Source organism: Bos grunniens, chromosome 8, assembly GCF_055505025.1.
Source record: "Bos grunniens cultivar Pamir isolate PY7600 chromosome 8, Bosgru_T2T1.0, whole genome shotgun sequence".
Classification (NCBI taxonomy): Eukaryota; Metazoa; Chordata; class Mammalia; order Artiodactyla; family Bovidae; genus Bos; species Bos grunniens.
Genome location: NC_141172.1, coordinates 14789486 through 14813401, shown reverse-complemented (window position 1 = coordinate 14813401; position 23916 = coordinate 14789486). Strand labels below are relative to the sequence as shown.

At 37.8% G+C, this 23916-nt stretch overlaps 2 protein-coding genes and 1 long non-coding RNA gene across 20 annotated transcripts in view; 2 read left to right on the top strand and 1 right to left on the bottom strand.

The window, feature by feature from the left end:
• The window catches only part of LOC147366685 (uncharacterized), a 361042-nt gene extending 350779 nt beyond the window's left edge, over positions 1-10263 (top strand). For 4 of the 8 annotated variants that reach the window (XR_015169459.1, XR_015169470.1, XR_015169461.1 and 1 more), the window contains one exon: positions 355-4108. The gene's annotated coding sequence lies outside the window, so the exon portion shown is untranslated. Of the gene's footprint in view, positions 1-354; positions 4109-7896 lie in introns of those variants that run through there. The other 4 variants (XR_015169471.1, XR_015169463.1, XR_015169457.1 and 1 more) reach the window with 2 other exon arrangements.
• LINGO2 (leucine rich repeat and Ig domain containing 2) overlaps positions 3811-23916 on the bottom strand; it is a 1446432-nt gene continuing 1426326 nt past the window's right edge. For 7 of the 9 annotated variants that reach the window (XM_086414891.1, XM_086414893.1, XM_086414892.1 and 4 more), the window contains one exon: positions 3811-6449. In XM_086414891.1, coding sequence (XP_086271017.1) covers positions 4594-6414 — 1821 coding nt within the window. In that variant the 5' untranslated portion in view covers positions 6415-6449 and the 3' untranslated portion in view covers positions 3811-4593. Of the gene's footprint in view, positions 6450-19289; positions 19380-20873; positions 21004-23916 lie in introns of those variants that run through there. The other 2 variants (XM_086414897.1, XR_015169452.1) reach the window with 2 other exon arrangements.
• On the top strand, positions 10447-22247 carry LOC147366684 (uncharacterized). Of its 3 annotated transcripts, XR_015169477.1 has the most exons (5): positions 10447-16048; positions 16626-16778; positions 17474-17587; positions 17723-17860; positions 19640-22247. It is a non-coding gene; the product is annotated as an uncharacterized LOC147366684 (long non-coding RNA). The 3 variants fall into 3 exon arrangements; XR_015169475.1 differs by having other exon boundaries at positions 17723-22247; XR_015169476.1 differs by having other exon boundaries at positions 10447-16778; positions 17723-22247.

Genomic DNA, 23916 nt, shown 5'->3' with positions numbered 1-23916 from the left:
CCAGGAATAAAGGGATAAATCTTTACCTAAGTACTGTGTAGAGTGAATGGCTTTGGCCCCACATGTTTTGTTACTAGGTTCATGTGGCACAAAATCCATTTGGAATGGCTTATGTGAGTTCTATAAACATGACCTGGACATAGGTAATAGGGATAAAAAAAGACACTGATGAAAGTTGAAGAAGATGCTTCTTCAGTTAAGAAGATAACTATAAAAATTAGAAAGGAAATAGGATTAAAATGGATTGACATGTCTCCCTCCAACCTTTCTTTAGACTTTTTTTATATATATATATTTTTTGGTCAGGACTTAGCCTTCTAAGTTGAAAATGATGTTTTGTTTTTTTTTTTCTAGAAAGCTTCAAGACATATCTGTGATGCTGAATATCTTCTGAGAAAAGTTACTAAAGTTAAAGCAAATGTCTTGATGTGGAAATAAAGGGAGGTCCTGGAAGGGTAAGTAAATTTACATGGGGCTCCAGTAAATTTTTTTTCTCCAGGATCACATCCTCTCTTTTCTACCTTCTATATTTGTTCCTGAATGAGTTATGGAAAGTGACAAAAGTCAGGCTTAAAATTTAAGATTTGCAGGTGAGATTTAAATGATTAAAAAAAAATCATGCAAGATTATAATTTCTTCAGTTCTCCTCTGAGAACTGAAGAGAACAGATTTGACCAAACAATGGAAAAAGAATCAACCTTGAAGACTGTACAGCAAATCCTGAATGCCTTTATACTACTGGGTGGGGTGGGGGTGGGGTTGTTGGTGATAAGAAAAATTTCTGAGAAACTTAAGCAAAGCTAGAGTTATGAAAATGTCCTCTGGGACTAGGAAGTACAAGTCTTGGCAATTCTAGGGTTATATTTTCAAACTTTGAGAATATTTGAAAAACCCATAAATGCAATGACATTTTAAAAAAAGTAACATGAGAATTTGGAAAAGTAGAAATTACTTGCCAGAAACACATTAGGCCAAATCATTTGAGTTATCATACTCTAACAGAATAAATCAATTCTCTGACCATTAGGTCTTTAGCCAGGGAATTTTTCTTCTTGAAATTTAATGCCTGGAGAGTATACTTCATTGAAGATGCTTAATATACACAGAGAACTGGTCAACCTAGAATTAAATGCTGAGCCAAACAACTGTATTTCTTCTTGGGATAGTTTGAAAAAAAAAGTACTCTGGGAAGATTGATGACCCTTAGATGACTACTAGGGGAAAATCTGTCCCATGTGCTGATGTAAGATATTATTGTTTGTCACAGTCTAGTTGGATCTAATAAAGAGGTAAGCTGAAGTCACAAGGGAAAATTCCCTTTGTGAAATTTGATACTAGAGCCTCAAAGTTCTAGTCATTGGAACCCAAGATCAAAGCTTTACAGTTATAAAAAGGAACCCAAGATCTGAACAGATAGAATGTAGAAAATCAAGTGGCCATTTCAGTTACCTGTGAATCCATTACTATGATGCTTCAGACAAAGTCACAGCTCCTCCTAGAACTTTCTGGCCAGTTCATTTGTATGATCAGATCATTCATCCAAGTGGCATACTTTTTGGTAATCCATTCGAACCCAATTCAAATAGTAATTTTATTCTTCTTGGAAACATTGGGTTTAGGAATAATTCAGAAGAGTACAATTCCAGTCCAGTGTTAACTGAACTGGGTTCTGTGAAACTCTAGTTTTTCAAGATATTTAACAGTTATATCATGAAAAGAAGTGCCTCATGCTCAAATAAGCTGGAGAAACCTCAAGGTAAGCAAAATTAAATAACATTCATGTTTATTGAACTTCTTAGAAGATTTATTAGGCTCAAATATATTTTGAACCTCTAAGAGGTTGTTACAGCATGCATCATTTCCCCAACTTATTAGTTTATGAGACTTTTTTGGAAAGAACACTTATTAATATCCTAAATAACTTGTTCCAGGGATCACAGTATATAAACCCCCAAGAGAGTGCAGTCTCTTTACTTCCTGTGGAATAATAACTAAATCTTTTCATGGATGGGTTGACTTTAATCCAATTTCATTTGCCTAAGCTTTTTGGTCCACTTTTGACAGAAAATAGCAGAATCTCAAAGCCCTGTTATTAACTGCTAAATGTTTCTCTCTCTCTATTTTTTTTTTCCAGCTGGACAATTAGTTAAATACTTATTCCAAACAAAGTACTCTCCACTAACTTTTGGAAGACTCTCTGTCTACTTTAACTTTGTTCATTTTTAAATTTGAAAGATTCTGTTCCATTTCCATACAAGTTGGAACTGTGATAGAATTTATAGCAGGTCTTGACTCATTGTTAGATATAAATAAGGTAATTTCCATAAGAGGAAAATGAATTTCTAAATGGTTTATGATAATCATCAGGAAAGTCAAATGAAAAATTACTCAGGCAGTCCATTCTTCAATCTTTCTATCTCATTTCCACCCTTTATTAAGGGAGAAATGTGTTTAAACATGCTGCTATCCAGTTGGCAAAACAATTTTTGGACCTGTCACTTTTTTACTGGGGTCACTTTTATTTTACTGAAGTCACTCAAAATTTCAAATATGCAAAAAGTCAGCTCTTTGAAAGTTAAACTTCCAATGTGATATGTCAAGAAACAAATGCCAGACACCTTCTATTCCAGCTTACGCACTGTACCAAAGGGTGCTGTTTTTAAGGTTCCTCTCAAAGTGTGAAAAGTGTAGAAATCTATCTCTTCTATGCTAATTCATTATATCACATGTCATGAATACACGATAATCAGTGCTTTCCCAGATCATATGATTATAGTTGACCTTTGAACAACCTGGGCGTGAACTGTGCAGGCCCACTTATACACACATTTTTTTTCAACCATATATATTACAAGTATTGATACTATGCGATCTGAGGTTGGTTGAATCCATGGATGCAGACTTGTGGGCCAATTATCAGTTATATGAAGATTTCAACCGCACAGGAGGTCATTCCCCCCCTAACTCCCATGTTCAAGGGTCAGCTGTATCTGCTTTGAAAACCACTGACTTCAGCCAACTGGAATTATGTCTCATTTGAACCAGATCACTGGTGGGAATGGCATGATGCCATTTTTTAAGAACGATAATATTTTCACTTGAGTAACAATCATTAATACAAACTGAATTGGACAAATTCATTCAGAGGGGTGAAAGTGTCAGCATAGTTAACCTATTTATAAGAGTAAATGAGCTTTTCCTCAGTGGAGGAAAAAAAAAAATATATTAGTAAGTGCTTTTAAATCCACCTTATTTTTTGCCACTTCTTTATAAACAAGACAGAGTCTTCTTTGTCTACACCAGACAGCTTTCAAAATAAAAATCAACATCTCCTCGGAAAGGAAGCAGAGAGACACCCTGGAGTTGTGCATTTAAGATGATACTGTGTGTAGAGTATTTGAATAGACAACATCAGAGGTGCAGTAGCCAGATGATTCCTCAGACCGGCAGTGACCCAGCCTTCAGACAACACTGTTTTTTAAACAGATCCTTAGTTGTATGGATCGCCCTGGTTTCTGTTGGCATCTGAGAAGAACTTATTATCCAGAGAGCTTTACACATCTGAATTTTTTTGATCTTAGCTATGAGCTGAATATTACCCTAGGAGTAGATATAAACATCACATCCTCTTCCCTTAGTAACAATTGATGAAAGTAAAATCAAGCTGTGGTTAAAGGAATAAGTTTCATTACTGACACCTACCTTGCATTTTACAGATATAAACAGTGACACACCACTTTCTGGAGAAACCAAAGGCTTTGTTACAGTAAACTGGTCCAGTGTGATATCACAAGTATAAAAAATATTCCATTCTGTATCAAAACTAGGCACATGCCTTTATTTATAGTACCAGAAGTTAACAGAGTTGGGCATTTTTGCCTTGGGTCCTATCTCTTGGCATCCTACATCAGACAAAACTCATCTCTCCACATATATCCACCCATAACTCCAGGGATCTAGTCTCAGGGTTATCTCTATGTAAAGGAAGGTGAAGTCACACTTGGGTCAATAGTGGTGTGTAACTAAAAAGCACAACCTCTCATTCATATTGCTTTAAAACATATACAGCATATATGTTTCCAAAAAAAAAAAAAAAAGAAGAGTAAAGAATATACTGATTTCTTTGTGGTGTTGAACCAACAATATGGGATGATGCAAGGCTTTTAACAAAGGAGAATCATAGATACAAATTTTTCTGTCGAGTATGGTTTAGACAAATGCGTCTTTTTAATACGTAAATCCTACATTGTAGGTTGTTCCTTTTGATTTCTTCTTTTGTTTTTGCAGTGGTAGAAAAGGTTGAGTAACTGTCCACGAGCATGAGCCGAAGCTTCAGGTTCATTACTGAGATCCCCAGAATGCCAGTATTTGCAATGCAAACAATTAGTACCCCACTGTGTGAAGGGCTCTGACACATGCCTGCCTGCCTCTAGGTGGAGCGTCTCCATCACAAGTCCTCCTGCTTCTGCGGACCCTGCTTTGACACAGGGGAAGCTGCACTAAGCTGCCTTTTAACCTAGTACTTTTCTTGTGCCAGGCCATCTCACTGGTTACAGACAATGACACGGAAACAATAGTTGGAGCGGCCAACCCTCAAATCATTTTCATGTTGAACCTCCTGGGTCCAGCCACCTCCCCTTCCACGACAGCACCATTGTTTTTTCGGGGCACGTACTCAAGGTCAATGCTGTTTTTGTGTTTGCCTTTCCCTCGGCTCCACACAAAAAGGAGGAGAAAGCAAAATAACACCACTCCCAGGAAGGTGAAACAGCCCATGGCTGTCGACACCAGTATTGTCTTAAGGTCCAGGGAGAAAGTATTGGCGTTGGTGCCATTGGAAATGGTGTCATTGGAGTCGGTCATGTACATAGGGGTCCTGTTGGCATAAAGGAAGCGGTCTGAAGCGAATCCTTTGACAGTTAAGGAGGCCGTGAAGGTGTCGTTCCCGGCAGCATTGCTAGCGATGCAGACATACATCCCGCTGTCTTGATCCTGGGCGAAGCGGATCTCCAAGGTGCCATCACCCAGCACGGTGGCTCTGCCGTTGGACTTGGTGGTGATGAACCGCCTTCGAGGTGTCACCCAGGAGATCACAGGCTGAGGGTCTCCATCAGCATTACATTCCAGCTGGACCGTCTGCCCCTCATCCACAAGCAGGTGCTGCAACTTCTTTTCACGGATTTTGGGTTTTTTGCAGGTGAAGTAAAAAGAAAGGGCAGTGCTGTGGAAATCTTTGAATGACCTCTCACGGATAGTGTCTGGGCCAGCACACATGGGCTGCTGGCCACCGAACTGCAGGGTTGGGTGCCGCTGCAGGATCCATAGGAGACGGCAGTCGCAGGCCAGAGGATTGTTGTTAATGCTCAGGACCTCCAAAGCCCTCGGGGAGGAGAAGACGTTCTCTTCCAGAGTTTCCAGAAGGTTCTGAGACACATTGAGCACACGAAGGAAGCGGAGCCCTTGGAAGGAGTGAGGCTCAATGGTGCGGAGCTGGGCCCCCACTATATGAAGCTCTTGGAGGCGGATCAGGTCAGAGAACATGCCTGCCTCAATAGTGCTGATGGGATTGTAGGAGAGGTTCAGATGGGTCAGGTAGACCAGGTGTTTGAAAGCAAGGAAGGGGATGGTGGATAGGTTGGTGTTGGTGATGGAGAGGGAGGTGAGGTTGAGACCGTAGAGGCTGTTGGCAGGCATCATATCCAGTAAAGGCCAGTAGTCAATCTCGAGATGTTTCAGGTGGAACAGTCTTTTAAAGGCATACACGGGCATGTTGTTGATATTGAGATGCTTCAGGTGCAGGCTGATGAGGCTGCGGAGGTGTGAGAGGGCTTCTGTGGGTACTGCAGTGAGGTTACATTTCTCCAGTGTGAGCTGCTCCAAGCTAAGCAGCCCACTGAAGGCCCGGTGTGATATATAAACCAAATCGTTGTCCCCCACTTCCAGAGACTTCAGGTTATGCAAATCCTGGAACATGTAGTCCAGTAAAATGACAATCTTATTCTCACTAATGTCAAGCTTGGTGAGGTTGGAGAGGCCCGTGAAGACCCCCAAAGGGACCAACTTTAGGCGATTGCCCTTCAGGCGGAGGGAACGCAGGTTGAAGAGATTGTTAAAGGCTCCTGGCTCCACATTGGCAATGATGTTGTCACTCAAGTCTATCTCCTCCAGCAGAGGGTAAGAGATGAATTCTTCGGGGTTGATGCTTTTAAGCCTGTTCTTGCTGAGGTCCAAGATTTTGGTCTCGATGGGAATGCCCTCTGGGATGGCGATCAACCTCCTCCTGTGGCAGCTAACAGATTTGTTCTGGGCCGAGCACTCACAGCGAGCAGGGCAGCCAATGGTGGATCCCATGAAGATTAAGACCACAGCCAGACCCAGGAATGGCTGCCAACATGATAAGGCCGTGTGAAGCATGACTCCCCGTCTTAGTCTACACCTTGGTCACGGGCCTGCAGGAGAAGGGGCCAAAGAAGGGAGGAAGAAAAACTGAGTTAGGAAATAGATAGGCGAAGAGACATAAAGGAGACAGTGAGTACAATGAAAAAGACCCTAGATTTGGAGGGCTGCAGATCAGATCTGACCTTTAAACCTGAGAGCTGCCATCATTAACATGATCCTGGATAAGTTATTAATATTTCGCCTCCCTGTACTTCAGTTTTATTGGCTGTAAAATGGAAATAAGAGGGACAGTAATAGTACCTTTCCAGAGTTATGACAGCTTCAGTACTGAACAACTCTGTATGTGCGCTGCTGCTGCTGCTAAGTCTCTTCAGTCGTGTCTGACTCTGCGTGACCCCATAGACAGCAGCCCACCAGGCTCCCCCGTCCCTGGGATTCTCCAGGCAAGAACACTGGAGTGGGTTGCCATTTCCTTCTCCAATGCATGAAAATGAAAAGTGAAAGTGAAGTCGCTCAGTTGTGCCAGACTCTTCACGACCCCATGGACTGCAGCCCACTAGGCTCCTCCGTCCAGGGGATTTTCCAGGCATATTGTGTTCAACTCTCTGCGACTCCATGGACTGCAGCCCTCCAGGCTCTTCTGTCCATGGAGTTCTCGAAAGACTATTACAGTGTCTGGCACAGACTGGTGCAAAACCATACATTTCGCAAAAGGCTTTATTTTGAACTTAAAGGACAGAAGCAGAGGTCAGTGGCTAAGAGGACATTTATGCAGTTTGAATCAGTGTCTTATCTCTGATGTTTTGATGTCATCCTCTTCAAAATGAAGCTAATAGAAGCTTCACTGAACATTAGGAACCTTGGGTTCCAAGTACAAAACAAAGTTACATTCAGTGAAAGAGGTTGAGATGTTTTACCTTCATATGTAAATATTCTGTTAAAGTGAAAGTGTTAGTCATTCAGTCATGTCAGACTCTTTGCCACCACATTGACTGTAGCCCACCAGGCTACATCCATGGAATTTTCCAGGCAAGAATACTGGAGTGGGTTGCCAGTTCCTTCTCCAGGGAATCTTCCAGGCCCAGGGATCGAACCCGGGTCTCCCGCGTTGCAGGCAGATGCTTTACCATCTGAGCTACCAAAGTCCCTTTTATCTAGAAGGTGTACCTCTTTCAGAATTCAGCAAATTTTGATTTATAGAGGGTTTTTCTTTTTGGAGGAAATAAAAAAATCCTCAAAATCTCCCTGACCTCTTCATGTTTATCATAGGTATGAGGCATCATAGTGGCTATGAAGATGAAAATTCTTTGAGATTTTTGGGTTAAATATGTAACAGTGGGAAGAGTCATTATTTTAAGAAAAAAAGTCTTTAAATAATAAATGAACATCATTTTTTTCGTATTCAAATTCAAACCCATTAAACCTGTTAAGCTGAAATTAAATAGATATCAAACAAGATTGGAACTGACTATGTTTTAAATGTATGTCATTAAGCAGACGCTGAACTTACTGCTCAACTGAATAGTGAGAAGTATGTTATGGAGAAGTATGAACCTGAGATCCCCAGGGGTGTGCTTCATCCATGGACACCATGTTTACTCAAGGGCAAGTAATTTAAAGTAATATTTTTAGATATAAAGGTATTTGATAAAACTTCAGCATTCACTGCTGAATCGTTTAAGAGTATAAATCTTCAATCAGTGTTTACATATGTCTATGTATATATAACTATGTCTATATCTAAACACATCTATCCATAAAAATGACAAGTAAGAACAAACTGAAAGTGAATGAATCTCTAGAAAAAATGGCCTCAAAATGTAAGACAAAAGCAAAAATGCAGAAAGTGCTAGTAAAATCAATTAGAGGTGAGATAAGATTTAATTTTGCCACATCTTTTCCAATATTTCTTTGTAGATCAAACTAAAGTCTGTCTTGAAAACCAAAAGAAATCGACTGAGAAATTATTAGAACAAAGAGAATAAGTAAATTAACATATTATATAATAAAAATAATGTGTATATATATATAATTTAGAATCATATAAATCATTTAGAAAATATTACTGTATAAGATGATTCCAGTCATAGCAATTCTGAAAAAGTCAAATCTTTAGAATAAACTAAATAAGAAATACACAGAGTATTACAACCATTCAGTCCTAATGAGGAAACAAAACTTACTAAAAAGAGGGATATAGTATATATTTCAATAGAAAGATTTAAAATTATAAAGATAATTCTCAATAAATACATACAGTTCAAAGAATATTTTTGGATTTGAAAAATTCTCAGGTTAATTTGGAAGAATATAAATACGAGACTAATCGGAAACATCAAAACTTAGTAATAAAAACACTCTTATGAAAAATTTAAACATAAATTACAAAACTATGATAAAAATGAGCATCATGCTGGCATGAAAACACAGTGAATGAAACAGACAGTAAAGAATTTTATCTAAATGGATTTGAGAAGTCAGCATACATGAAAAGTGGCATTTTAATCCAGTGAGAAAAATACAAATAACTAGGAATTTAGTGGGAAAAGTTGTACATCAACTTCACTGGTTCCAATAAAATAAATTCCAGATGAGGGATTAAAATGAAAGAACAAATAATATACCAGAAGAAAATTCTTTAATTTTATAATAATAGAATTGAAAAGCCTTTTCTATGACGAAAGCTAGCACGCATGAAAGAAAAGAATAATCTATTCAACTGTGTGCATTTGAAAAAAATTTAGTATAACAAGCAAGTAAACACACACACAAAGGCAATTGCTAAAATGGAGATTATCTTTTAGGCTTCTAATAGATAAGAGATTAAGCACAGTACTAAGCAAACAGTTCTTATTAATCCATAAGGACAAGAGGTGGATGTCAATAGAAAGCTAGGCAATGAGTGTAATAAAAGCTAAAAGCAGCTAATGTATGAAAAGCTGACCAACTTCACTTAAACAGGAGTATAACGCCTCTGCCCATCAGATTGACAAAGGTTAGTGACTGAAGAAACTGATATAAGAAATATAAACTGGTGTAACCGTCAGGAGGTAGAGGTACGACGATGAGGGGGTTAAATGATGCATTAAGTTTAATACGTTCATCCCTTTAAACCATTTTCTTAAAACATCTTCAAAACCACTTTACTGAGTAATGATTGCCATACAGAAACTGTGCAAACTGTACACACTTGATGTATACAATTTGAGTTTGGAGAGAAGTACGTATCTGGGAAATCATCACCACAATCTATACCATAAACAAGTGTACCATCTCCAAAAGAGGGTGGACCTTCTCTTCTTTTCTAGAAATGTATCATAGGGAAATAATTTAACTCATGTGCATAGATATTTGGTGCAGGCTTGTCTATAATATAGGAAACCTGGAAATATGTAATATTAGGATCTTAGTTATATGTTAAGATACAATCATACTACAGAATATGTGGTGGTGGTGGTGTAGTCGCTAAGTCGGGTCTGACTCTTGTGACCCCATGGACTATAGCCTTCCAGGTTCCTCTGTCCATGGGACTCTCCAAGCAAGAATACTGGAGTGGGGTGCCACTTCCTTCTCCAGGGGATCTTCCCAACCCAGGAATCGAACCCAGGTCTCCTGCATTACAGGCAGATTCTTTACCAGCTGAGCTATGAGGGAATATGTAGCCAATAACATGGAAGACTTAGGTCTGTACTTGTTAACATGGAAAGATGAATAGATATATACCCCTTTTTGTGTGCATGAGTATATACAAACGTGTATTTCTATGTATATTCCTATATTAGGAATTTTATATTCCTAATATAGGAATATATGTGTATAATATAAATATTAATATATATAAATGCATGTTTTTATATAGGGATATAGAAAATATGTAACATAATAGTATATATAATATAGGAATTTACATATAGGAATATATGTAATATAAATATATTACAGTATATTATATATAAATATATATTCCTATATAGACATATATAAATATTAATATATTATTTATAATACACTCTATATATAATATAATTCATAATATATAAGTAATAATACATTAATATATACATTTATATATATTCACACACAAAAAGAAATATATATTTCTTAATTTTTATATAGATATATATAGGAATATAGTTATATATATGGGGTTTCCCAGGTGGTGCTAGTGGTAAAGAATCCACTCACCAATGCAGGAGACATGAGACATAGGTTTGATTCTTGGGTTGGGAAGATCCCCTGGAGGAAGAAATGGCATCCCAATCAGAGTCTGCCTGCAGTGCAGGAGACCCTGGTTCGATTCCTGGATCAGGAAGATCTGCTAAAGAAGGGAGAGGCTACCCACTCCAGCATTCTGGACTGGAGAATTTGCAAAGAGTTGGATATGACTTTCACTTTTCCAGTATTTTTGCTGAGAGAATCCCATGGACAGAGAGCCTGGCAGACTACAGCCTATGGGGTTGCAAAGAGTCAGAAACAACTGGGCATCTGAGCAGAGTCATATATATAGGCAAGAACAAAACTAGGAGTATATAATGACAATGTTGACAATAGTAATTATTTTGAGATGGAAATCACCTCTAATCCCTCCATTTTCTTATAAATTTGCATGCATTCTATTTTCCCCACAATATAACTTGTATTACTTTTATAATTAGAAAATAAAACTATTTTGATTTTTGAAGTTGTTTTCACATGTAAAAAGTCATAGATACATTTAACAATAAGGGATCAAATTTGTGTTGACATTTCTAAAGATTATTTGAACTTTCAAAAAAGTCTTAGCATCAGCTTGCCAATTCTAAAAGTTTGCTGGGATATTGATAAGAATTGTATTGAATCTATAGTTTTTTGTGGAGAACTGATAGTGTGACAATGTTCAGTTTTTGAATATAATGGTACTCTCAATTTATTTAGGTCTTTAATTTCCTTCAGGCTTCCCTGGTGGCTCAGACGGTAAAGCGTCTGTCTGCAATGCAGGAGACCCGGGTTCGATCCCTGGGTTGGGAAGATCCCCTGGAGAAGGAAATGGTAGCCCACTCCAGTATTCTTGCCTGGAAAAATCCCATGGACAGCGGAGCCTGGTAGGCTACCATCCATGGGGTTGCAGAGTCAGACACAACTGAGCGACTTCACTTTCACTTTCTCTTCAATTTCTTTCAGCAAATGTTTCTTCCTTTTTAACTTCTATGTCTTTATTTTTGTACCTTTCTGTGTTCGCTATTACCTCTAAGATGATGTTGAATAGAAGTGCTGAAAGCTGTCTGCCTTATTTTGTTCCCAATCTTAAGATAAATCATTTTTTTTTTCACCATTAAGTTGATGTTGGCTATGTTTTAGTGTTGTTTTTTTTTTTTTTTTAAATAGATGCCCTTCATTAGATTGAGGAAGTTCTCTTCTCTTCCTAGGTAACTAGAATTTTTTTTTTTTTTAACCATAAATGAGTTGTTGAATTTTGAAAGATGCTTTCCTGCATTTATTGAAATGGTCTTATTATTTTTCTGTATTATTATTTCAACATGGCAAATAATATTACTTTTTTTGAATGTTAAACCACTTTTGAACTCCTGGTATAAACCCCACTTTGTATGAAGTCTGTGTACATACACACTTATATTAGGTTTGTTTTGCTAGTATTTGGTAAATAATTTTTCTATTTCATGAGAATCTTTTCTCTGTCTTTTACATCTCTCATGATATGTTTATGTAATATTGGTTTTTTACATCTCTTGTGATATGTTTATGTAGTATTAGTATCAGAGTAATAGAGACCTCATAAAATCAGTTGGAAAATGTTTCTTTGGCCTCTGTATTTTGAAGGGTTGGTATAGGATTGTTATTTCTTTCTAAAATATGTAATAGAATTTACCTGTGAAACCAAGAGTTTTCTTTGTGGGAATGTTTTGAAGTGTAAGTCAGTTTCCTTTGTAGATATTGAAATATTTAGATTTTCTATTTCTTTTTTGTGTCAATTTTGGTAATGTGTTTAAGGAATTTGTCTGTTTCATCAAGATATGAATTTATTTGGCTGAAGTCAAAGTTTCCCTATTCTTTCAAGCTCTGTAGGTCATTGCTTTTACTCTGGATATTGGTAAGTTGTACATTTCCTTTTTCTTGATAAGCTTTGCTAGAATTTTGTCAATTTTATTGAACTTTTTTTTTTTTTAAGTTTCCTAGGGTAGAAACTTAGATCACTAATTTGGGGCCTTTTTCCTCCTCTAATATAAGTTTTTAAAATTATAACTATTCCTTCATGCGTTTTATATCCTTTCATAAACTTTAATATATTTTAAAAGACATCAGTCAAAATTTTTTTCAAAATTATTTTTCTGTTCCCATCTTTGACCTATGGACAGTGTAATTTTGAGTTAACTTCCAAATATGTAGGTCTTTTCTAGATGCTGCTGCTAAGTCACTTCAGTTGTGTCTGACTCTGTGTGACCCCATAGACGGCAGCCCACCAGGCCCCCCCGTCCCTGGGATTCTCCAGGCAAGAACACTGGAGTGGATTGCCATTTCCTTCTCCAATGCAGGAAAGTGAAAAGTGAAAGTGAAGTCACTCAGTCGTGTCCGACTCTTAGCGACCCCATGGACTGCAGCCCACCAGGCTCCACTGTCCATGGATTTTCCAGGCAAGAGTGCTGGAGTGGGGTGCCATTGCCTTCTAGATGCTGAGTTATGTATTTTTACCAATAAATGTCAGCCTTCTGAAATCTACTGAGATTGTCTTATGGACCAGCATGGGATCAATCTCTGACCATCCCATGTGTACTTAAATGTGTATTTGCTGTTTGGTGGTGTAGTGGGCCACAAAAACTGTGAAAATTAATATGGTTGCTTATGTTAATAAGGATTGTAAAAATCTTCACTTTTTCTAAGTTATTCTATATATCAGTGACAGAAATATGTGTTAAAATCTCCAGCTATGAATTTGTCTACATCTCCCTTAGTTCTGTAGCTTTTTTCCCCTACATATTTTGAAATTCTGATATTAAGCAGATGTTTAATTTCTGATTTAGTGATTTTTTTTTTTATCATGAATAGTCCATCTTTGTCTCTAGTAATACTTTTTGTCTTTAAGTCATTTTGAATGATGAACACAGCAACTCTAGCTTTTCAAGCTTAATGTTTCCATGGTATATATTTTTCCATATGAAACTTTCAACATATTGGTATCTCTGTAGTTAAAGAGCATCTCTGCCTTTTGTTAGGTTGCTAACTCCATTTAAATAGAATATAATTACTATATGGCTGCATTTAAGCATGCCATTTTGTTATATGTTGGCCATTTGTCTCTTGAATTCTTTTGTCTCTCTCATTCTCCTATCTTCTGTTTTAAACAATTAGGTTTTAAAACGTATGTTTGTTTCTGGGTCTTTTGGCTGAGATCAACTGTTGTTTTTAAGTGTGCATTGCAATTCTTCTTTCTGTATTTATTTACATTATTTTTTATTTGTTGCTGTCTGATTTAGAGTATACATCTTTCATTTACCACAATTTATACTTTTTAGTGAATTGCTTCAGGTAAAATATATAGTAGACTTGCAACAGTATATTTTCATTCACAAAAGGTATAGTGAGTTCCAGACAAAAGGAACAGTATGTGCAGAGGCATGAGAACAATGGAGAACACCCTGTGATTGGGGAATTAAAATATGTAGTCCAGAATGGTTTGAGCAAAACCGGAAGAGAAATGGAGGGGAAAAGAGGCTGAGAGGTAATTAGAGGAGTGATTTATAAGGGGCTTGTAAACTGTGATAAGCTGTTTGCACTTTATCCTGAGGGCAATGGCAAGCCATTAAAGTGGTTTATGCTAAGGAGTGATATGAACAGATTTACATTTGGGGAAGATTAATCTGACCGCCATGAAAAATAGACTTGCAGGAGGGGAAACCTTGAAGCTGGAAACTCAGGAGGCTATTGCATTATTCAAACCAGAACAAAGCAGGTTCACAGGAGTAGTCTTCAGTAAGTGGACAGATTCAAGAGGTGTTTTGAGGCCAAATAGAAATGTTTTCTTTATGAATTGACTGTGAGGGGTGGAGAAGAGGCAAAGATGAGTTCTAGCCTTCTGACAACTGGATGGGACCTGGTGTCATTCACTGAGATGGCAAGTTTAGCAGTAACAAGATGAGGAATTCAAGTTTCTCAAATGTGTCTGTCACTGGGTCAAGATATGTGGGCCGAAGGATTTTCCACTCTTTGAAAGTAAAATTTTTCAGATACTTTTGGGGGCATTTCTTTGGTAGGGCTGGGAAAATGTACATTTTATTACAGATTTTATGTTCAAGATAGAAGTTTTATTTCACACTTTGTACTTTTCATTTTGATTTATGATAAAGAATGAGCCATATAAATTCCACTGCTGAGTGTAGTTTTGTCTGCTAGAGTTGCATGATCTATATATCATCACCAGTTAGATAAGGAGATAACTGGCATCCTATTTTTGGTTTATTTGTAATGGTTTGGGAAAATGTTATTTCATTGTTTGGATCCCTTAATCAGGCTCTGTGTCCAACATGGAAATGACAATATCTTATTTAACCATGGCTGCAACTCAACCAGAAAGGAGTTCAATGAAGGTATATAGCTTTGAGTATCATTTTCCTTAAAAATTTGCTCTTTTGGTTCCAAAGTGAAGGACCATCACAAAGAAGGATGGATAAGTGCTCAGCAAGCAGGCAGCAGATAAGCTCCTTTCACTTGTGGGCAGCTCCTCCATTCTACTTCTGTCTTTCAGCTAAGCAGAAGTAGATAATATGAGGCCGTATCTCATCGCAGTTCTTTGATGTATATAGTTTGGAAACTGTGCAGGAGGGTTGTGCTTTATTATTCTTATCACAATACTTCTTAGGTTTAGTCTAGAAGGACAAACTGCTGACTCCACTTAGCTTCCACTGTCAGCGGAAGTCTTACAATCAAAGCTTGCTCTCAATGTCTGACTGTGACCATGGTCTGATAAGATGAACTTCATTTCATTAAGAGTAGAGCAGGAGACTAAAATCCGCAGGAAGCCACCTAGGGCCTTTCAATTAATTCTGATCAAAGGCTGATTTGATTTTTGGCTCAATGATAAGTGCCTTTTTAAACCTAGTGTACGAAGTTGGGATATTTTCTTGCTTATATTTTTTGTGTGCTGAGTATATTTTGCAACTCATTGTATTAAAGCATGAAACAAACAAAACCAAAGGACTTCACAATGGAAAAACAGAAACGATATTTGAGTGCAATATGTAACTCTGAGTTTGACGTCTGTTAGCTGTGGGATGTGGGTCAGCTGATACAATATCTATGATTCTCAGTATTTCATATGCTAATTTGTGGTCATAAAGCAGGATAAATGTGATGATTAAAGGTGGTGTGTGTAAGGTGACTGCCATAATTATTTTAATGGGAGAATGGTTTGTTGAAACAGTATCTGTCAGAACATAAAGCGTTGCCAAGGAGACATGGATTTCCTCTGAAGACAGATTTGGAAGATACTGAACAAGGAAATCCTCTAAAGGATGATACAGTTATAAAGAGAAAAAAAGGAGTTTCCAATAGCTATCATTTTAAAGAACATAAAGGAGAAGAGAAAGAGATGATGATGGCTGTGTGTTGTTTAAAAAGAAAACCTAGAAGAGAGACAGCTACTTTGACAGATGCTAAGGTGATGAGAAACTTCTTATCCTGAGAATTCTATGATTACTTTAGTTTCCTGACTGGCATCTGAACAAGGGCACACAGCAATAAATGGATGGCACCGAAAGCTCTTTAAACCTTCACACAAACAAACTATAGCTTTACTGGAAATAAATAAATGAACCTATTTCCCAAGTGGAGAGGGGTGGGTGATGAGGGAGGGAGGTGGGGGAAGAAAGGAATGTAAAGGATTTAATAATAATAAAACAGTGTCCAAAATATATGAGATAACTTCCAGGTGTCTAAAACCATAAATTCATAAATACTGGTGTGTGTCCAAATCAGATACTGAAGAGTTGTGACAGTTGTATAAAACACGTGAAGACTAAGAGAAATCAATTTTAGCGTAAGTTGCGAAAGTCACCAGGGTTACCTAAGTTCTTTGAAGGACCTGAGTGAACTTGAGATTGAACCCCAAAGTCCCCAACCTGGTGGGGAACACTGGACTTGAACTGTTTTTCTGCAAAATGAAAATTATCCTTCTGTGATTTCTAGTTACCCTCCAAAGTATTTTTACCTTTTTTCTCTCAACGTATTTTTGATAGGGAGGAAATGGAAACTTTCAACATCAAGACTCTTTTAATATTCGAGGAGGAAGTGGAAATGGCCAACATGAAAGCCAAGTTTGGAGGATATCTGATGTGTCTTATATTTTCTAAACAAAATGGGGTGATAAAATTGCTCAGTGGTTTATGCAGGTAGGTGAACAGTTATCTACCATTGTAGATATTAATCATATGCAGATGACCAATTCTGTAAATAGCTAAAAGTAAAATTTTGATCTTGAGTCATTTGAATGGAGACTGTTGGCTGCTTGCAGTTACCACTTGATTTAAAGTCTCTCTCTATATATGAAAATTAGCTGTTAATATGAGTTCATGCAATGAAATTTATGGGAAATCATACAGTTAGTAAACTGGACAAGCAGGACTCATGGATGTAGTTGCATAGTACCTTAAATTTCCCCCCCTGTTTTCCCTTTATAATTAATTCAGGAGAGGTATGAAGGCAAAAGGAGAAGGGGACGACAGAGGACAAGATGGTTGGATGGCATCACTGACTTTATGGACATGAGTTTGAGTGAACTCTGGGAGTTGGTGATGGACAGGGAGGCCTGGCATGGTGCAGTCCATGGGGTTGCAAAGAGTCGGACACGACTGAGTGACTGAACTGACTGCCTGAGGGCCCATGAGCCTCCCAGATGACATGATAGTAAAGGACTAATATAACATGCATACTGGCTTTCTCATGCCTGTTGCCCTCATTGGCATGGGGAAAATTCATTTGTAAAAATGATGGGTAAAAACCCATCAATGTAGAGAAACCGCAGTACAGCAGCAGCTTCCTTTCCTGTATCACAGAGAGACAATCAAGCCTAACAATTATCCTCTAGATTTCTTAGGAAGAAGTCAGACCAAAGTTGTGGTGTGCCCTTAACTACAGTGGGAGACTGAAGGATTCCAGCAGAGCCTGTTGAAGCACTTACCTCCTGACCTGTGAAGAAAGGGTAAGCACCCTTCTTGCTTGTGAGTTATTTGCCTAAGATTATACAGCCCTAGTCAGTAACAGTGCAGATGGCGCGAGTGGTAAAGAACCCACCTGCCAATGCAGGAGACTTAAGAGGCATGGGTTCTCTCCCTAGGGTGGGAAGATCCCCTGGAGGAGGGCATGGCAACCAACTCCAGTATTCTTGCCTGGAGAATCCCATGGACAGAGGAGCCTGGCAGATTATGGTCCAGAGGGCCGCAAAGAGTCGGACACAACTGGAGCAATTTACCATGTATGTATAGTCAGTTATGGAGCCAGTATTTCTGTGCACTTTTTACTTCAAAGGCAGAGTTCTCACCCTTTACCCTGTACTTCTTCCATCCTTTCTCACACATTTTCACTGTATACAATTCATCTCAAAGAAATAGCAACTATAAGTATTTTTGTTACAAAAAAATTTAATAGTAACACTTCCTTTTAACAACAGAGAAAACCACAAAATTCCCTCATGTTCCCTCTGGGCTATGCTTTGGTATCTTTTTTCATGGTTCTGAAACAGCTTTCCACTGGACTGTATCTACTTCAAAACATGAGTTCATTTTGTATTCAAGTGACTAGTAAACAATTAGCAAAGCTTGTCCTAAGTCATCAATTAATAGTTTCTGTTTAATCTTTCCTGAAACCAGAGAGCCCTCTGTTCTTGTATTTATTTTGATCTCTGAAATGCAAATCATTTGCTCTTCTGCCCTAGTTCTGAGTCTCCTTTTGGCCTACATAGAAATACTTGGACATAAAGAAGATGCCTGTTCTACTTAAACCTTCGAGAGATGAAAATGGTTTTTGTGTAGCTTTGAGATGTATCTCTTTGAAATTGATATTATTAAATGTAGGGTAGTTGGCTCAAGATGCCTGATGGTCTCAGAAATATATTATGAAGTGCTTCAAATCTATACGGCAGTATAAGTTAATGGCTAAGAACCTAGGTATGCAATAATAAAAATGTGTTTATATCTTAGCCCTTTCTTAGTCTCAGTTTTCTTACCTCTAAAATGGGAATAATTGTAACTAAACTTGGGCTTCCCTGGTAACCTAGTAGGTTATCATAACAGTAAAATGTGAGACTGTATACGAAGTCAGCACTCCATACACGTTAACTAATATTATTGTTATTATTCAGAGAAAGAGAAACATTATTAAGTGATATCTCCTAGACATGTAAACTCTCAACTGAAGAGAGTACTTACAAACATTTCCCCAGTAAAGAGTTGCCTTTAGGGACATGCAATCTGAAAGCACTGGATTAGTTTATTAAGGTAGATATTCATGTCTGTTAAGTATCTCATATTACAAATGAGCAAACTGAGGTGACCACAATCTTGGGCAAAAATTCCTATTAATAAGTTACTTCAACCCCTCTGACAATAGAGTTAGGAAGAGCTATAAAATAAATGCCTCCCTATGGAATGAAAAAAAGGTTGGCTGCCTTTCTGTGGTAATTATCCCTCAGGATCCACCTAGGCCAATCCCTATGAAATATGTGACCACAGGGGCCCATTTCTTATTATTAAGAAATTTTACTTGGGAAAATAACAGAATTCTTCTCTATTTGATCTTAAGATTTAAGGATCTGAAGGGGAAACTACTTATCTATTGTTCCATGAAAAATTGGACTCTTGGAAGTGTGGGTATTCCTGGATGAAGGGACTCCCTCTGGAGATTACCTGGTTTTAATTAGTTGGTGCTGCAGTCACCAAGACCTTTTTGAAAGCTCCTCAGACAAGATAGCTGTCTCAAATCCCATATGGAACACTCTGGAAATGAACAAATATAAATTTCTTCTAGCTGTTCTAACACAGTAGTTTAAACCAGTAGTTTATTAGTTCTGGTTCAAGAAAACACTAAGGGACTTGTGCCTGTGCCTTTCGTAGCTCCACATTTTCCTAGACCGTTTAAGTCCTTGCCATGCTCCATTTTCAGATGGAGAAAGACCAAGAGGATTCTGGGTAAGAGGTTTTCATGAACCAAACCTGACAATAGCACTCATCATTTTTGCTGTCATTTCACTCCCCAGAATTCAGTCATGTGGGTACACCTATGCATGGGAGTCTGGGAAATGAAGTTTTAGCTATGTGCCTATGAGGAAGAGGAAGCAGGCTTGGTAAGTAGCTAGCTATTCTCTGCCAATATATAGAGATATAGATATTAAATAGCAATTTAGTATGCACGGCAGAGAACGCGATGGCACCCCACTCCAGTATTCTTGCCTGGAAAATCCCATGGACGGAGGAGCCTGGTAGGCTGTAGTCCATGGGGTTGCGAAGAGTCAGACATGACTGAGCGACTTCACTTTCACTTTTCACTTTCATGCATTGGAGAAGGAAATGGCAACCCACTCCAGTGTTCTTGCCTGGAGAATCCCATGGATGGAGGAGCCTGGTAGGCTGTAGTCCATGGGGTTGCGAAGAGTCAGACATGACTGAGCGACTTCACTTTCACTTTTCACTTTCATGCATTGGAGAAGGAAATGGCAACCCACTCCAGTGTTCTTGCCTGGAGAATCCCAGGGATGGGAAGCCTGGTGGCTGCCGTTTATGGGGTTGCACAGAGTCGGACATGACTGAAGTGACTTAGCAGTAGCAGTAGTATGCATGGATATATTTTAAGCTTCTATTGTTTATTTATAAGTTAATTCTTGAAAGGCTGTATGCATCTGGAATATTATCTGTTTAAAATATCATTGCAGTTTTACATTCAGTGATTTTGCTTGTATTTCTCCAAATGTTAAAAAAAAAAAATATCTTGCCACATTACAGTTCAAATCTGGTGCTTATTGATATAACTATCATTGCCAGATAGAGAATTGCACCTAAAATTTCCATTTATGTGCCTATTTTGTTAAGAACATTAAGTCATATTACTAATAATGACTTAGTATATCTAGGTATAACTCAGTCATTTTTTGATTCCTGGGTGGTAGGAATTTTATCATTTTTTTAGTGACTTTGTAGATGAGAAAATAAAAGCAAATGATTTTATTTTCAAGCCATATGGCAAAAAAGCTAACTAAGAATGCATAATTTTTATATCCCAAGACAATAGATTTGCCTCTAATTTTAGTAGACACTTGGGGATTTTCCTTTATTTTAGCAATTAACTGATGACTGATGCGAAGAACTGACTCATTTGAAAAGACCCTGATGCTGGGAAAGATTGAAAGCAGGAGGAGAAGGGGATGACAGAGGATGAGATGGTTGGATGGCATCACTGACTTGATGGACATGGGTTTGAGTAAGCTCTGTGAGATGGTCAAGGACAGGGAAGCCTGGCGTGCTGCAGTCCATGGGGTCACAAAGAATCGGACGTGACTGAGCGACTGAACTGAAACTGATGACTGCCAAATGATTTCTTGAATTTTCTCCAGAAAAGAGTGGAAGACTGTCAAAAAAGAAAGTATATTCATTTCAGCTCAGTAAACATATCACAAGTACCTTCTATGTTCAAGGCAGAGAGCTACGGATGTAGAGTTTAACAGTCTAGTAGAGAAACTGTCCAGTAAACAAATTAATGATTCAATTTTCTCAAATTGGAATACATTACAATTTAACATCAAAGATGCATTTTACTGTATTATTTAATATTCTGGAATATTGCATAAAACAATGTCTAGTCATGGAGAAGTAATTACATTACCTGTGATTCATTTCCTTAAATTGACTATTATATAGGAATTAAAATCATGGTTATTTAATAACTTGGAAAATGTTTACATGCAGAAATGTTAAGTGAAAAAAGTGGGATATAAATTTATACCTATAGTGTGAATATAATAAAGGGGAAATATCCTTATGCATCAAACAAAAGATTGTAAAGAAATACAACAAAGTGTTAAGTGTTAGAATAAATATCCAGCAACACTATCAATTGTTTTTGTTTAAAAAATGTTTTCAACACGCATTACTTTTGAAAAGATAGAACATAAAAATATAATGAAAGCACTTTAAAATGCAATCACAGTAAGCCTCTGCGGCCATGACTAACTGATACACAGACATGAACTAATGCACCTTTCATTCATAATGCACTTAATGAGCCCACATTACAGAGTAGAAGGTAGGTACCAGTTCTGGTTACTATTTCTATTTCCCTGTCAATATTATACTGCCCTATGACTACCTGATGATTTCCTACCATATATTACTTTTGTACATGTTGTGTCTTCCCTACTGGACTCTTGGCTTATTGACTTGACATCCAAGTGTGCTAATGGAATAGCAGCTTCAGCCATGGTGCCTCCAGACCACAAGCATAGGGTCAGTGGGAAAGAAAGGATTCAAGTCATGGATGCTAGAAAGGGAATGACACATAAGCCTCAGCCTATGTGGTCTGTGCGGTAGCTCTGTTCATATATGCACGTGCTTATTCTTGTCCTGAAGGAAAGTCAGTGCAGTGTGCTTATGCCCAGCAGGGTCTTGTACAAAGCGTGGCAACCCTTTAATAGTGGGTACTAGGAACAGGAACACGATGTTTCTAGATACCAGGCCTTGGTTACCATGGCGTGATTTGTGTTGAGCCAGTGTGGTAGGTGCACTGATTATTTCAGTCACCTCATTTTTAAAACTTAAATACCCTAAAAGTAAGAATTCACTGTACAATTTTAGATGGAAAACCAGAATGGAAAATAGTAAATGGAAATTAATTTTAAAAATATAAACAATGGAAACAGAATAATATCACATTCTAGTTATAATTTCTTGTCTTCCCAGGCTATGTGCCAGAGACCTGATCTCCATGTGGATAATGGTCAGGGATAGACAGGTGTTAAAACCAAGTCTTTTTCCGTATAATTAGAGGATTGACAGTACACTTAAAAGGGAGTAGCTTCATCTTCATTAATTCAGGGTTACTAAACATTTTGTACCTCCTAAAATGAGGGGATCACATTGGAATGCATCCCATACTTTGGGAAATACATGAAAGGCTTAGGCAACGAGCTTTTCACTTCTGATATTTCAGTTGTCAGAATTCTATAGGAGCAATGACACAGAAGGATAACTTCATAACGCCAGATACCTGACAAGTGCTGGAAGAGGGACTTGCACCCAGGCTTCTGTCTATACTCCCAACAGCCTCTAACACCCTCTCCTCTCCACGCAGCACTGGCCATCTCTTTTCATTTTGCTGCCAATAGAGTATTCATGAATAATCTGTCATTCAATTGAGTTATTTCCAATGAGGGAATACAGAAATCACATCTCAATTTCCATTGAAATATATAAACAGGGCTGAAAACTGTCATTTATATATACATATGTGTGTTTTAGATTGGGTTGGTTAACTATGTGTCTCCTTGGAGACTATACATACACGTTGTTTATATATACACACCACATATACAATGTATGTGAGTGTCTGTCTATGTATGGATATTTAGATACACATACTAGGAAGGCTTACATATATTTGCTAGTTTATATTTTAGTAAAAATCTCTAGAATCATAGGGAATCACATATTATGTTTACCTTTATGCAATATACATGCTGCATTTGGATAAACTGTCTCAAAAGAAAACCAATAAATGGCTCAGAAAACGAGATTTTTATGACTAAGAATGAAGGTGAAAAAGTACGGAAGAGCTTGGAGTATAAAACAGCATATATAAGGAAATAATTCTAGAAATTTAAATTTGTATCATGGAAAACAATGTCATTTGAGGTTTTAATTCATCCAATTCAGGGGTATAATTCATAGGGTATATTTATGTGAACCTCTGGTTGAGTATTTAAAACCAGGTGAAATCTTAATTGATTCTCAGATAATATTACTGTGATTTAAGCTAGACCAGTTAGTACCTAATAATGTGTGGTCAGGCTTCAGCAATACATGAACCGTGAACTTCCAGTTGTTCAAGCTGGTTTTAGAAAAGGCAGAGGAACCAGAGACCAAATTGCCAACATCCGCTGGATCATCGAAAAAGCAAGGGAGTTCCAGTAAAACATCCATTTCTGCTTTATTGACTATGCCAAAGCCTTTGACTGTGTGGATTACAATAAACTGTGGAAAATTCTGAAAGAGATGGGAATACCAGACCACCTGACCTGCCTCTTGAGAAATCTGTATGCAGGTCAGGAAGCAACAGGTAGAACTGGACACGGAACAACAGACTGGTTACAAATAGGAAAAGGAGTACGTCAAGGCTGTATATTGTCACCCTGCTTATTTAACTTATGTGCAGAGTTCATCATGAGAAATGCTGGGCTGGAAGAAGCACAAGCTGGAATCAAGATTGCCGGGAGAAATATCAATAACCTCAGATATGCAGATGACACCACCCTTATGGCAGAAAGTG